The sequence below is a fragment of the Odocoileus virginianus genome, chromosome 8 (genome assembly GCF_023699985.2).
Source record: "Odocoileus virginianus isolate 20LAN1187 ecotype Illinois chromosome 8, Ovbor_1.2, whole genome shotgun sequence".
NCBI lineage: Eukaryota > Metazoa > Chordata > Mammalia > Artiodactyla > Cervidae > Odocoileus > Odocoileus virginianus.
Window position 1 is genome coordinate 4,815,814 of NC_069681.1, and position 15,599 is coordinate 4,831,412.

The window sequence follows — 15,599 nt, forward strand, 5'->3', positions numbered from 1 at the left end:
ACATCAATTTCTATGTTAGCATATACAACCTAGGTACAAGCTATAAGTACTCTGAGGGTAAAATGTAATTATTTTAGTTTTTTGTACCTTAGGACCCATTGTATGGAACCTGACATCTAAGTGGTGCTCATTGAAAAAGAAACAGACATGTTAATCAACAAATGAGGAAAACAATGGATAGGACATTTAGTCTATTCTAGTAAGTCTAAACCACAAAGATTTTAAATATGGAAAAGCAAAGCACATTTCTTGATGTAATTTATACTGTCAGAAGAAAAGTAAAATTAAAAGAAAAAAATCAACAGGGGCAGAACATTATGTTGGTTTGTAATCACTGGGTGTGAACTGGCAGAGATGTGGGATGTATGGTCTAGCTGAGGGAAAATGCAAACAAGCAAATCTAGTTCATAAAGAGTTGAACTTACCTCTGTTTCTCCCACCAGACTACTGTGACTCAGGCACCATTTGGATTTTACTGTTTACTCCTGGGGCATAATTGCCCAAGGAAAACACAGAGTAGGAATTCAGTAAACATTTGTTTAATAAGTAGAAAGAGAGGCTTATTATTTTAAGATGCCACAATAAACATGTACTAACTTTAAAACATCATTTATAAATAGGTGGTTTTATCAGTCATGTAAGCTTATGAGAGGTCTTATAAAAATGATTTTTCTGAAGTCCTTTAGGATCTTATACCAAAGTATCTTCAAACCAATCATAAATATGAAAAGCCACTAGTATCATTAGGCTATGACTGCATGGTAAATATTTGACTATCCAACTTATCAGGCTATCTGAAAGCCTGGTAACAAATTCCCACTGAGTAACATTATTGTTAAATAAGTTTTCCAAAAGCTTATTTTACTGGCAAATAAAGGAATAGCACAAACATTTGTGATGTCACAATTGCTTTCCAAAATAATTATGATCAGGGTCCCTGCAGTACACAGTGTATTAGAGAATTCAAGGGAAGGCAACACCACTATTAGTAATAGCTTTTTATTCAGAGTCCTCATTTTCCAGATAGGTCACATTAAACACAGCCATTAAACAATAGCGTTGAGATAAATCCATACAACGTATCTGCTTTGTTGTTGTCCTTGTTCACCAATCACTTGGTGCAGCTAAGAACCTTATGGAGTGATGGGGCTGACAAATGGGAATAGCCAACCTACGAAACACTGGAGCCAGGAAAGTCAGACTTTATTCAGGTCTCATTCAATCACATTTCGAATCAACACATCTTGATAGCCAGAACTCTCATTTGAATTAATGCTCCGATAAGTGTTGTCTGTTGTCAAAAGAATATAATTAGACAATAATGAGTGGGCATATATTATGCCAAACCTCAGTCTACTTGTTGACCTCAGCAACTTCTACTCCATTAGGCAACAAACAGCTTTTAACCTGGTTCTAATAAAGCATATTGCTCCATCACTACATTGCTTTTTTTTTTCTTTTTTATGGTGTCATTTTTTAAATTGAGCAGTACCTAGATCCTTTAAAGGGAAGTCATGTTTTACAAGATCTCAGCTAATGTAGAAAAACAAAACAAGTCAATTTCCCAACCAGGAATTCAATTAATTTATGGAGTAGTGAGCCAATATTTGCATATTGCCTGCAGTAAGGATTAAGTATGCCAGGTTAAGAAATAACATGAAAGCATTCTTTGAAACTGCATGATGCGTCTCTTTTATGTTTACTTTGGTATAGGTACAACTAACACTGATTCTCACTACTTTTAATTTTGATGAAAAGATCTTTTATCATTAACACATTAACATTGAATGGAAACACTGCTTTGTTACTGGTACATTTTTTAGTTCATCAGTAAACAATTTTTAGAACTGTGACTTTCTTATGAAAAATTCTATAGATTCTTTTTCTGTGCTTGATACAGTTATTTAAGGACCTAAAAGACAAAGTATTTTTTTATTTATTTTGATTGTGTGTGATTTTTTTGAGGGGCTAGTAATTGGAGCATGTGAATTAAGATAATTTTTCACATTCTGAATTGTGACAAAAACCCCTTGAAATATCACTGCATCACCCCTTAGAGCAAGTTGCTCCCCAAAGGGGTAATTTTGGCATCTCAGAGACTTCCATGGAAGCCAAGCACCAGAGGTCTGTGATAAAGGCAGTTGCCAGCCAAATGAATAAAAGCAAGATTCCCTTCAACTCAACTATAAAAGCTTAGCGTCCTGACTGCTGAATTACCACCAACTGGTAAATAAATAATCACTACTAAATACAGATAATGTGTTAAACAGCTAACGCTAGTAAATCACTGGTGACAGAGAGCCTAAAGGTAATCCCTCACACATTGGCACAACCAATTCTTAAAATCTGATAGTGTTTTAATGTCTTCAGACACCTATAATAAATTGAACAACTGGTTACTCAGCATTAAGAACATTTTAAAAATGAACCCTACTCTCTTTGTTGATTTCATTTACATACTGCCTTAGATTTTACTACTTGGCTATTGTCTAGTAAGAGAGAGGCAACACTTGGTAAGACTAAACGGAAATCAGTTTTCCATCAAATTGCAGCTATCAAGCTAAATCAACCTGTAGTCTCCTGGCAAAAAATAACATCATATAAGAGAGACGACACATTTCAGATACATAAATTGTCCAAAATATAGAGAGTCAATTAAGTTTCACATGTACAAGATCCTTTCTTTTCTAATTTAAACACTTATGAATAATAAAAACCAAGAGTAGAGCTTTGGAAAGGCTGTTACTAGGAACCAAATAGAGTTCTCAAGAGGATAAGGCTGATGGGAGTCGTCCACTCTTCCCTTTCAAAGCAGTTCTGCAAACGAGGTACAGTCTCAAATCTTGACAGCATTGGACGGAAATATTTTCAGTTGGATTTTTTGAGGTTTAAAATTACAAAACTGAATTCACCTCTGTGTTTGTTTTTGCTTTTGTTTTTGATATAAGGATTTTATGACATTTACGCTGTTACTACACTGGCTTGGTGGCCAGGAAAGAAGGCACAGAATTCTCCACCAGTTTGCAAATAATGCATTTTTCTGCTAGAGTGCACAAACAGCCTTTATTTAACTCAGCACCACATATTCTAAGGTATGGGCTGGAAACTGTTTGTCATGAAGCTGTAAAATGCCAAAATTTTTAAACGCTGAAGGAAAATGTCAATCAAGGCATTTTCCCATCTGCTGCTACTTCTGCAAGTGCTAATTTTACTTTTTCCCAATTCCTGAAATTTGAGGTTTCCTAGCCTCACATGGAAGTAAGTTTGAAACTTGCTAAATGTCACAAGGAAAGGTGCAACAAAATGAAGGGATCGAAGGTGTATTGTTCTCAAAGGACACCAATCAAAAGAGGCAGAAGAGCACTGAAAAAAAAAGGCAAAACTTCTGTTAAGACCAAGACCTCTTGTAAAACACTGCACAATGCAAGTAACCAGCGCTGGTACCACACATGCATTAAAGCATTTTGCATGGTTTTGAAATATAATGGGAACACACATTGAACCACTTAGGATACTTTTGAGAACTAATCAACAGTATGATATCTACATAGGCAGAAGCTGCAAGGTATCGAAAAACATGAAGAAGTTTCAGGTATTGGTACAAATGTAATTCTTGTGATTTAGCGTGACTTTAATAAAAGCTTCCACAAAGGACTTGCACATAACAGTGACTGACAGATGTATTTTTTGACCTTTCAGTTAGCTCCATCAGCTCACTCAAACACATTTTGAACAGATTATGTACTGTAGTACTTGGTAGACTATACATTAAACAAGAGACTTTGCTCTGAGGCACTGCTTCCAACACTCCATGGGGAAAAGGAAGCAGGAAAAAACAAAACTCATAGAGTTCGACAGCTACCGAGGCAACACTTGCCATTTACAATATAAGCCCAAATATTTTTGCAACACAACTATATATTAATTTAATAAAATACACAATATAGCTCTTATACACTCAACAATTTGGCTCATATGCACTGAATCTGCAATAAATCAATAAAAATATGTCATTTGATGTAAACACATTTAATCTTCTTACATTTGCACATGTAAATGGTCATGTGATTTGTGTATGTCTAAAACATTTTCACGTTCCTGAGCTATTTTAGTGTCCACAAATGAATAAAACATATCAATCATGTTAATTGTCTCTGAATATCAGCACTCAACGGTAACTACTTTTCAGAACTTTTCCAGGGCAAATTTAAAACATATCCATTGTTACATATATGTTTGTTGGACACTAAAATGCTAAAGAGGGATTTTAAACCTTTAAATTTTCTTCTCCTTTCATGAAGTGAGTTAGTCTATGTGTGTGCAGGACAAAATGGAATATATCTTTTTACACTTAACTTTCATACGACATGAGGTGTTTTACAAATGACCCAGTTTTTAATTTTTTTCGACTAATGATATGGAATGTTCTCTGTGTTTATATGTGTGGCAGGTAACTTTATACAGAAATGTTTACCACAAATATGTGTTAATGTTTGGTGTAGCTTGGACTACTGCAAGGTCTTTTCGGGGCGTTCAGTAGAAGCCTGTGGTGACTGCTAGAAATTCTACCACAGATCAAAAATTATGACCCTGCTTTGTATGGGGTTTATAGGTAAACAGTTAAGTCAGCATAAATCATGGAGGACAGTCTTAGAGCGATCAGAAAAAATCTTCCATTCTCACACTGTATACCTTCCTAACAGATTGTCAAAAGGTAACTTGCTTCATCATCCTCTTTTATCTCCTCTCCTTTTTCTTCTCTGTTTGTCTTTCCGCTTTGAGCTTCGTTAATTCTGTCCTAATATAATTCTGGTCAGAACAAAACCATCGTTATCTCTGAAAAAGAAACAGCAGTGAAAAGAACATACTCGTGGGCACTTCAGATGTTCACTAAGAGCCTGAAAGCAGCATCGGTCTTTCTTCATCCCTGTAAAATGGGGTTGTCACCAGGAGGGATCAGTTTTCAATCAAAAGAAGAAACAGGAAGATGCCAATGCCTTTTATTCTTCTTCACTTCCTCACAGCCACAGGGTCATTTCCCCGGCAGTCCTGCAGAAGCTTGTCGATTTCCCTCACGACCTCCTCTGCATCCACCGACTCTCTGCCCAGATCCTGGCCGGGGTGGTCAAGTTGCTCCAGGACGGTGCCCATCTCGCTGGAATCCCGGCTGGCTCTCGAATGCACATCTGCGAAGACCCTTGCCATCTGCTCAGAGGCCAGGAAGGGAGGGTCTCTTGGTTGCTTGCTGGGGGACAGATACTGACTGTCAGTGGGCAAGTACTGGCCGCTCGCCTCGGCCAGGGCTCCTGGCTTTGCTTCGCAACCATCCAGGGAGCCTTTTGTGGAAGTGCAAGGCTCGATGCACGCCTTGGTCGGGCTGCTTGATGCTGAAGGGACCTCTTGGAGGAGAGGGCTCAGGGCACGTTTGGCTTTTAAATAAGGTTTCACATTGGCAATGAGAATCGTGTGCTCTCGCTTGTCTTTTCCAAATGTACAAAAAGTCTTTTTCCCAGTGGGATTCACAGTTTCATAAGTCTCGGTCTCAACATTCGCTTCAACTGTGGGTACAAAGAGATTTGTGCGGTAATCTGCATTTTCAGCCTGATTGGTTGCAGGGAACTGTGGCATCCAGCACCTGTCAGAATGACCAAGCACTCGGCATTCATCTGTGCAATTAACACACTCTTCCGGTTCTGCAAAACAAAAGAAAGACAGCAAAGCCAATCACTAGGGTTGCCTTTACATTTCTACCGAGACTGTGATCCGCTCTCCCTGGGTTTGCTTGACCTCTGGTCTCTTAATTAAAAAGGAAAAGAAAACAATAATTAAAACATTTCAGGATGGTTGCATAAACCTGCTGGTTGAGACAATGGTTTTATTTAAGTCTATTCTCTAGATATGAACGAATTCCCATAGCCTGGAAAGAAGTAAAAAGTGGCCATTGGAGAATCATTCTCAGTAGAATAGAGCATCACTGTAAACTAATCTCCTGGGGATATCAGTTAGTCTTTGTTCTGTATAATCCATCCTGGAAACAGGGAACTTCAAAAAGGATTACCAGGATTAATTTTTCAAATCAAATAACAGTATAAAAACTGAATTGCAAACTTCCATACCAAGTCCTAAACTGTTTTTTTTTTTCATGTTTTATCCCTATTTTGCTTGTAATTGTTATTTTGGTAACAGTCATGAAATAAAACTTTTCCTTTAAAAGCGTACTTTTCCTACTGAGAATAGCAAATAGAATTTTCTATCAAAATGTGTTATAAACAAACTTGTCAAAAATGTACATAGTCCTATTGTAGTAGATTTGCAGATGGATCACGTAATCAGGTTTCTTCACTTCAATTTTGTTTGTTTGTTTTGTTTTTGGTGTAAGTAAGTGAAAATGGATTTTAGTCAACAGATATAGTTCAGAATGAATGACAAATCTTGATTTCCTAAACAGTAATACTTTCTGGGAGAATTTCACTTCTCTTTCACGATAACATGTAGATAATCTAAATAAACCATTCTTTTAATTACCACTGTTTCAAACATGCTGAACAAGAAAATATGAAAGAAAATTCCTTCACTATGACAACAGTCCATGAACTCAATATTTTAAATTATAACTTTGAACTATATCTTCCCAGTTTTCCCTTTCACCAACAAATGGTTGTCCTCCTTATGTTTAATGATCCTTTTTAAAACAGGGACTTTTTTTCAGGAGAGGATATTTACAATTTAACTCCATGCGATGGGAATAGAATTCCCTACACATTTGGGAACTCTTGGGATTACCATTTAATTGATGCAAGAGGATCTCTATAATGTATAGTGTCCTATGTGCAAGGGAAAAATCAGCAAATTTAATAGCACTGATAAATTTATACAGCTACATTTAAAAGTCATATACAAAATCTGTTTATATTTAAAACACATAAATAATTCCTTATCCAAAAAGAAAAAAAAACACAACTTAATTCACCTCAAAAAGTTTTAGGATAAAATAATTTTCTATGAAACTAAACTCTTAGAAAGGAATCAAAATAGTGTTTTGACAGAACAAAAATTCTATGATATTTCATAGCATGTATCATTCACACATGAAATGTTAAAAGGAAGTATCTAGGTGTCTTTTCCCTATTTTAATTGTCTTTCTTCTTAAAATACATTTACCTAGCAGTGAATAGAATATGTTAAGCTTATTATGTAATGCAGTCAAGAATGCTGAAATGTAGTCTCAAACTAAACTATCTACTATCTACTCACAAACTCAAATACTGTCTATGATGTGAAAGGTTGTCAGACAGATGGACACAAACAGAAGCAGAGAAGCTAGGCAATTTTCTGAAAACCTCCCTGTGCAGATTTAAAGTAGAGTAGGATTTAAACAACAGGATATTGAAAAAGTTTAATATCAGGTATCTGTTTAACATTATGTATTCTGAAAGTAAATCATTAATAGTATACCTGTGTCAGTAAGTTTTAGAAAAAACATATGTATCATTTCACTCAACTAATTTTATTCTTCAAAGATCCAGTAAAAAACTTTACCATCCATTTCACTTGGTAATATTTCTATATCTTTTAGAGTTGTGATTTTTAAAAACTTCATTTACAGCCCATACACTCTCTTTGAAATACATTAATGTTTTATCATTCAATATTGAATGGCCTCAATTTCAGTAACTTGGAGAGCCCAGCTCTGAATGAATTCAATATGTATTTAAGAAGAGAGTGAACGAGATAGAGTAATGCAGATGTATGAAAGTATAAATCGACCTTGAATTTGAAACCAACATAAACCCTGCAGTTTTACTACTCAACTTCATGACACAACTAAGGGAGAAAATTTCGAGTACTGATTTTGACACATTACATGCTGTTCACCTTGGGATTAGACTGTAATTTTGATAGCAGCCACTACACTAAGGAAACCACAACTCTGTGGTTTCCCCAGTTTAGTGGTTATCATGTTCCCCCAACATGCACAAGGTCCCTGGTTGGAAACTGGGTGGAAACAGCTTCACTTTTGGGCTTCCCTGTGGCTCAGCTGGTAAAGAATCTGTGTTCTGTGTGGGAGACCTGGGTTCGATCCCTGGGTTGGGAAGATCCCCTGTAGAAGGGAACTGCTACCCACTCCAGTGTTCTGGCCCAGAGAATTCCATGGACTCTATAGTCCATGGAGTCGCGAAGAGTCGGACACAACTGAGCAATAGACTTGATAGCAGCAGTTCACAGACAGTGAAGAAAATTAAATGGACACGTTTGCATAAATAGCAGAAACTATGAGCATAAAGTGAACTATAATTGCCAAAGGTCAAATAATTTATGAGAAAGTCAAATTATTTCTGAAGTAACATAAATAAATAGATGATTAGGTTGGTACATAAAAGAGACATTGGTAGTAAATAATGAATGACCAGCTAGACCAACAAGAGAAAAAAAAAAATGACCAGCAAGACAAAAAGAAATAGAGAGGGTAGAAGGAATTCTAAGTGAAAAGAGAGAGGGATGGAGGGAGGAACTAGAGGCTTAATGGAAGAGGAGTCATATTGGGAGGATTTTTGCCATGCATACCTTCTATTATAATTTTTAAAATCTCTTCAATAAACTAAGTGTGTATAATAAAGGATAATAACATGGAGGATTTTCTCCAGCTCTAGAGCTATAAAGGTAGATAATCAAACTTCTTTCTGTACCTTGGGGAAATGAATTCCAGAATAGACATGTTGAATTATGAACTATAAAAATGAAAAAAGAATCAAATTAGATAGACAGCCACTATTTACAGAGTTTAGATATTCGCATCAAAAAAAAAAAAAAAAAGTAAGGATCCTGGACAGTAAACAAACTTAGAAAACTTTGACCCAAGATGCACTTTTTCTTCTGGGCCAATCTGGGATTACAAGGAAATTATTTACCCTAATTTTTGTCCTTTCCTCAATATAACATGATAACTCTTTCACAAAATCACCATTTGCCAAGAAAGATCAGATAATCCAAAAAGTATACAGATGAGAGTAACTGAGATATTGCAAAGTGAAAACAACTCTGAATTCCAACAGCTGGAAATATGGGCAGTTCTGTCTATAGAGAAAGTTTACAGTGTCTAATCTTTTAAATGTATAATTATCTGAAGGACCATGTGACATCTGTATACATTTAAATTCTTGTTTACTATTAAGAATCACTTTCTATACTACTATGGACTTCCCTGGTGGCTCAGATGGTAAAGAATCTATCTGTAGTGCAGGACACCTGAGTTCAATTCCTGGGTTAGGAAGATCCTCTGGAGAAGGGAAAGGCTACCCACTTTAGCATTCTTGCCTGGAGAATTCCATGCACAGAGGAGTCTAGCGGGTCACAAAGAGTTGGAAATGACTGAGCAAGTAGCACTCTCTTTATCACTATAGTCATACCTGGCTATTATATAAGATCTCAAGGGGAGGGATCTAAACATAGTTATCTTAATTAGGTCAATTTTAATTTATATGATTTTTTTTTTGCAAAAGATATAGTCACTCAAATTATGAGAAATACTTGCAATTCAGCTGCCACCATAAACTACACACACACACACACATACACATGTACAATTTCTATTTGAATGTGTGTAATAAAATTGAGCTTACTCCAGCAGATAGTCCAAACAAAATTTTAAAACTCAAATGCATTTCCAATGTCTTCCTGAAAATTAAAAATCAGAAACTACCATAAGAGAAATACAGGTGAATGAATAAAATGCACAGAAAAGTTATATATTAGTAATATAAAAGTTACATATTAGTAATATAAAAGATATATATCTAATAGGCATATATATGAACATTTTCATAATTTACAAAATTTTTTATATAATTTACGTGCATAAATCTTTTTATTTAAAATCACCAATAAACAACATTTTAATCTTTCTCTTTTCCCTTCAACTGACTGTGAAATCTCTGACTGAATAAACAACTTGACTACTGATTTTAAAATTTTATATAATTCAAATTGATTTAGAAATAAAGATGGTTGAAATCTGCATATTCATTTTGGCTGACAAATCTGAAAGCTCTTTCAATCTTTTTTTAAACCTAGACTAAGCTGTTTAACAACTTAATCTTAAAGATATTAGGCAAGCAATCATTTTCTGCCAAAATATACCTTCAAAGGAACAGTCACTGTGAAAGTTACATATGTGTGAGGAAAAAAGATTTAGGTAACACATGAAATTATCTGTTCCCAAAGTATTGGATTTTAACAATCTTCCACAAAGGTTACCAGAACTTAATGTTAATAATGTGATTTTAACACTGTGATGTCACTACATCATTAAGAGTGCATAGCCGTTTCAAGATGGGTAAGAGGTGCCAACAGTCGCTATGTATGAGACTAAAATTTGAAGTCAAAACACTATTTAAGCCAGCAAGGATTATTAAAGATTAAGGGGCATCTGTTGAATATAGTTATTTTGGGAAAAGTCAGAGGAAAAAAATCCTTGTGTGTTGTGACTCTAGTGTTCACCCTAAAGGAAACATGTTGAGGAACCAGTCCGTAAAATTCCTTACTTCAGAATAAACCTATCTCTTTATTTGAATCTGTATCACTCTCAAGAAGTAAATTATAAGATAAGCTTATTTTCCCTCTCTTCAAAGCATTATACCACACCGCCCAAAGAGAGATATTAGCAACTAATTTGTTAACACTTAGGGAAATACTAGAAAACATAAAAGGGTTTCCTCCCCTTAGTTTCAGCTTTGCCTGCTGCCTCTGGAGCCCACATATTTGTACATCTGAAAACATGCATATTATTTCTGGAATAGGAGTCTCACATATGCATCTGATTTATTTTTTATAATGATGAAATAAAGTCTCTGTCACAGATATCTGAAAACCAAAATCCATAAATCAGATCATTAAGTAAGGAAGCTCTGAAGGGCTGTGGTTGTGGGGGAAGGCCATCTGAGAGAGTTTTCTGTGCTTCATGACTGTCAACAGAATAGTTTTATTTTTGTTTTGTAAATAGCTTTAAATAGGAAAAGTGCTCTTCTGTTAGTGTGGTGGTTGCTCCTGTTTCTAACAGCATCTTAAAATTAGAGTTGTTTCCAAGTAGACAACTCTATAAATGGAAGTTCATTTTTCATTTGTTCTCAGTTTTCTTTTTTTTTTCTAGTTAACCTTCTTCCGAGCTTCCCTGGTGGCTCAGAAGGGAAAGCAGCTGCCTGCAATGTGGGAGAGCCGGGTTCGACCCCTGGGTCGGGAAGATCCCCTGGAGAAGGAAATGGTAACCCACTCCAGTATTCTTGCCTGGAAAATGCCATTGATGGAGGAGCCTGGTGGGCTACAGTCCAACAGGCTGCAAAGAACTGGACAGGACTGACTGACTTCACTTCTCACTTGACCTTCTTTCACCAATGTAAGCTTTCATAATACCTAATTAGCTGTCTGGGGAAGCAGAGAGCTGGCACCCATCTATATTAGTGGCTGGCCCAAGTGTTCCGGAGATGAACTCTGCAGAATCTAAATTGACCCCTCTCACAGATTATCTGCCAGTAAACAATGACAAACCAGAACCTTAGACACAGAGTTCGTGTATACCAGTGTTCTACTGAAAGTTTTTAATGATGTAACCACATCTTGCTTTGCTATTTTTTTCTTTCTTCAGCACACACACACACACACACACACAATTTCACACAAGCATGCACACTTCTCTATGAACACAACAAATTACAATTATTCCAAATATATTCCAACAGAAAAAAACACCAATACTAAAATAGAAATACTAAATACCAGTACAAAACACCAATACTAACTAAAATTCTAGTCAGAATACAGTTCAACAACCTCACATAAAATGTATCTTTCGGTAAACTGACACAATTCATAACATCCTGTGAACTGACAGCTTTCTACCGTAAACCGTTCTCTCCTTTTTTGACAATGTTGATGATTATTCACTTATTTCCCTTTACCATGCTATAAACTCCTTACACTTGCTACAATGATAGGGTGAGTCATTCCATATAAATAGCACTTTAACAATCTATTCATTCTATTATTTGCATTTATGATTTCTATGTCCCATTTACTAGCACATTAGTTAAAAATAAACCTGATTTCCCTCTATCTAACAATGAAGGGGCTAAAAATTCCACTTTCAATATTATTTCTTAAGACAGCGTTGGAAAGTTGTCTCAAAACATCTTTCTCTGCGTTGGGGGAAAAAAAAGGAGTATCCTCATAATTTTATTACACACTTTTTTCTTCTGCTAGTGTTCACATGACTGCCAGGATTAATTTTAGTACAATTTTTAATACACTTGGTATATCCCTTATGCAGGGAAGGAAAGGGAAAAATGTGGCATCAGAGAACAGTCATTTTTCTTTAGCTGAGTGATCTTTCATCTATTGCCTTGTATTTCCCGTGTTTCTCACTTGTGCATAGTGATCTAGTTTGTTCTACTCATCAAATAACTGATACACAAATACATAGATGTGGAACATATTTTTACTTCTTTTGCTTTTAATGTAAGATCATGTATCTTATTACAACATGCTCCTTTGCTTATTTCCTGAGGATGCTTGTTACATTTTTCCAGTGATATCATGATATAACATTGTGTATAGACTCCAGGAATTAAATTATTTCCTAATAATTGGCCATAAGCGATTAGGATTTAGGAACATAGTTCACAAAATAAAAATACTATCAGATAAACGTATATATTTTAGGTGGGTGCACTGCCAATTTGGCTTCCAGATTTGACCTCAGTTGTGAAATGCCATTCATCTGCTTTTGATAGGCAGAGAGCACATTTTGAAGAGGAAGTTGGTATAATGCTATCAAATAGTCAAACCGCGACAGCTTTGAAGTACCAGTCCTCTGGCTAGCACTTGCATCACACAATGTTTCAGAATGTATTGTCCCGGCTGCATTCAGACACCAGAAACCACTGATCTATATCACATTCAACTGAATCCAATTGCAACTGGGTCTCTGGAGTGCCTGGAGCATTTACATTTACTATTCAATGCACCTGCCCACCTTCAGGGATGGTTTCAAGTGTTTGTGACTCTTTAGACATAATAATAGGGTCTCCCAGAATGAATTTTCTGGCATATATGTAGACAATCACAGATAATGCTCTGAGATGAAGAAAAAAGAAATTAAAGGGGAACATATATTAAGGAATAAAAGCAAAAGGATTTTATTTCCTTATAGGAAATCTGATATGGAAGCATCAGAAATTTAAAAAAAAAAAAATGAGAGTGTAAACCATGCATCGGGAACCTGTGGCACAAATATAACTATGTCTTGTGGCACATTGTTCTGAAATTAACTCTCAAAACGTAGCTGCTCCCCTCCCTTGATCCCACACTGGAGATGCAGTCATCACCTGCGGCAGAGGCAGAACCCTGGAAGTGAAGTCACAGATAAATGTGGCCATCTCTTTCTTAGCAGGTACCCTAAGGAGAACTGACTCTGAAGCTCAATTCTATAATAACTGGAACAAATTTTTTGTTTGTTTGTTTTTGCTTTTGTTTTTTGAATAAAGGACTCCGAACTGACCTCTCAAGGAAAAACAATACAACTCAAATGCCCCACCAGATTAAAGACGGCTCTAAACACCGACTTCGTGCACTGGAAGTTTTTAAGCAAAGGCATCTTCAATAGAATTTTGTGGAATAGGTGTTATGTCAAGCAAAGGTGTGTGCTACGTGAAATCATATTTACCCATCTCTAAAATTCACCAGTGTGGAAGGCTGTATCTTTTCACCAAGGAGTTTACACTTTGACTGGAAGCTAGAAACTTGATTTGAAATTAGGATAGGGAAAATAATTCATAAGCAATTATAATTTAACCTATGTTATAGCAAGACATATATGTTATAGGAAGACAAGACTCTTGAGAGTCCCTTGAACTGCAAGATCTAACCAGTCCATCCTAAAGGAGATCAGTCCTGAGTGTTCACTGGAAGGACTGATGTTGGAGCTGAAACTCCAATACTTTGGCCACCTGATGCAAAGAACTGACTCATTTGAAAAGACTATGATGCTGGGAAAGATTGAAGGCAGGAGGGGAAGGGGACCACAGAGGATGAGATGGTTGGATGGCATCACTGACTCGATGAACACGAGTTTGGGTGGACTCCGGGAGTTGGTGATGGACAGGGAGGCCTGGCGTGCTGCAGTCCATGGGGTCTCAGAGTCGGACACGACTGAGCGACTAAACTGACTGAACTGATAGGAAGACAAACAACAGAAATGCAGAGAAAAGCATAGACTGTAATATTGTGAAAGGCTTTGTACAAGAGAGAGTGCTTGATCGGCAACTCAAAAGATGATCAGGTTTCAACAGCCGATGGAGAGCAGGGAGAGGATAATGTAAGTAAAGAGAGCAGAACCTGAAACAACCACCAGAGAGAAACGTGCACTTCACGGGATGGTGAGAGACCAGCTGCAGAGGTGGAAGGACACAGATTGCAATACCAAAAATAAAATTACATAGGAAAAATTGGCTAGAATTTAGAAGAAAGTGACAAAGCTCTGAATAAAGGACCAAATTTAGTGCAACAGGCCATGCAGCACTAATGTAAGTATCTGAGCAGTTTACTGCATGAATCAGAAGATTTCTAAAATACTCAGGAGCTCATCTGGAACACTCCCGAGCATCACTTACAAATATAAAACACTGGGATGGCCACAGGGCAAGTAGTATTCAAATCAACACTACTGGAAACAAATATATAGTGTTTTGGCTGCAACCAGGATTTGTTTCCAACAGAGCACCAAGGACCTGACATGACTCTCTGGCACCATCATTCCAACTCCAGGGCTACCCCAATCTGCTTACATCCCACTTCTAAACTAAAGAAAGCCTTCATGTGTGATGAGTAAAGAGATATTTGTATTAACAACATAAATACTGCGTTTCATGATTCTGAATTCAAAAAATATTTTTTTCTTCTTACATCTACTTTATCTCTCTTCCTGCTTTCTCAAATGTGCTGTTATTATTTAGTTCAGTTCATTTGCTCAGTCGTGTCCGACTCTGCGATACCATGGACTGAAGCATGACAGGCCTCCCTGTCTATCACTAGCTCCCAGAGTTTACTCAAACTCATGTCCATTGAGTCGGGGATGCCATCCAATCATCTCATCCTCTGTCGTCCCCTTCTCCTCCTGCCTTCAATCTTTCCCAGCATCAGAGTCTTTTCCAATGAGTGGGTTCTTCTCATCAGGTGGCCAGAGTATTGGAGTTTCAGCTTCAGCATCAGTCCTTCCAATGAGTATTCAGGACTGATTTCCTTTAGGATTGACTGGTGATCTCCTTGCAGTCTAAGGGATTCTCATGAGTCTTCTCCAACACCACAGTTCAAAAGCATTAATTCTTCAGCACTCAGCTTTCTTTATAGTCCAACTCTCATATCCATATATGACTACTGGAAAAACCATAGCTTTGAATAGATGGACCTTTGTTGGTAAAGTAATGTCTCTGCTTTTTAATATGCTGTCTAGGATGGTCATAGCTTTTCTTCCAAGAATCAAGTGTCTCTCAATTTCATGGCTGCATCACCATTTGCAGTGATTTTGAAGACCAAAAATATTAAGTCTGTCA

At 36.6% G+C, this 15,599-nt stretch overlaps 1 protein-coding gene across 4 annotated transcripts in view; it reads right to left on the bottom strand.

Annotated features, from left to right (window-relative positions):
- Positions 1-983: 983 nt before the first annotated feature.
- The window catches only part of PCDH17 (protocadherin 17), a 113,202-nt gene continuing 98,586 nt past the window's right edge, over positions 984-15,599 (bottom strand). For all 4 annotated transcript variants that reach the window (XM_070471164.1, XM_070471163.1, XM_070471162.1 and 1 more), the window contains one exon: positions 984-5,693. In XM_070471164.1, coding sequence (XP_070327265.1) covers positions 5,011-5,693 — 683 coding nt within the window. In that variant the 3' untranslated portion in view covers positions 984-5,010. The remainder of the gene's footprint in view (positions 5,694-15,599) is intronic.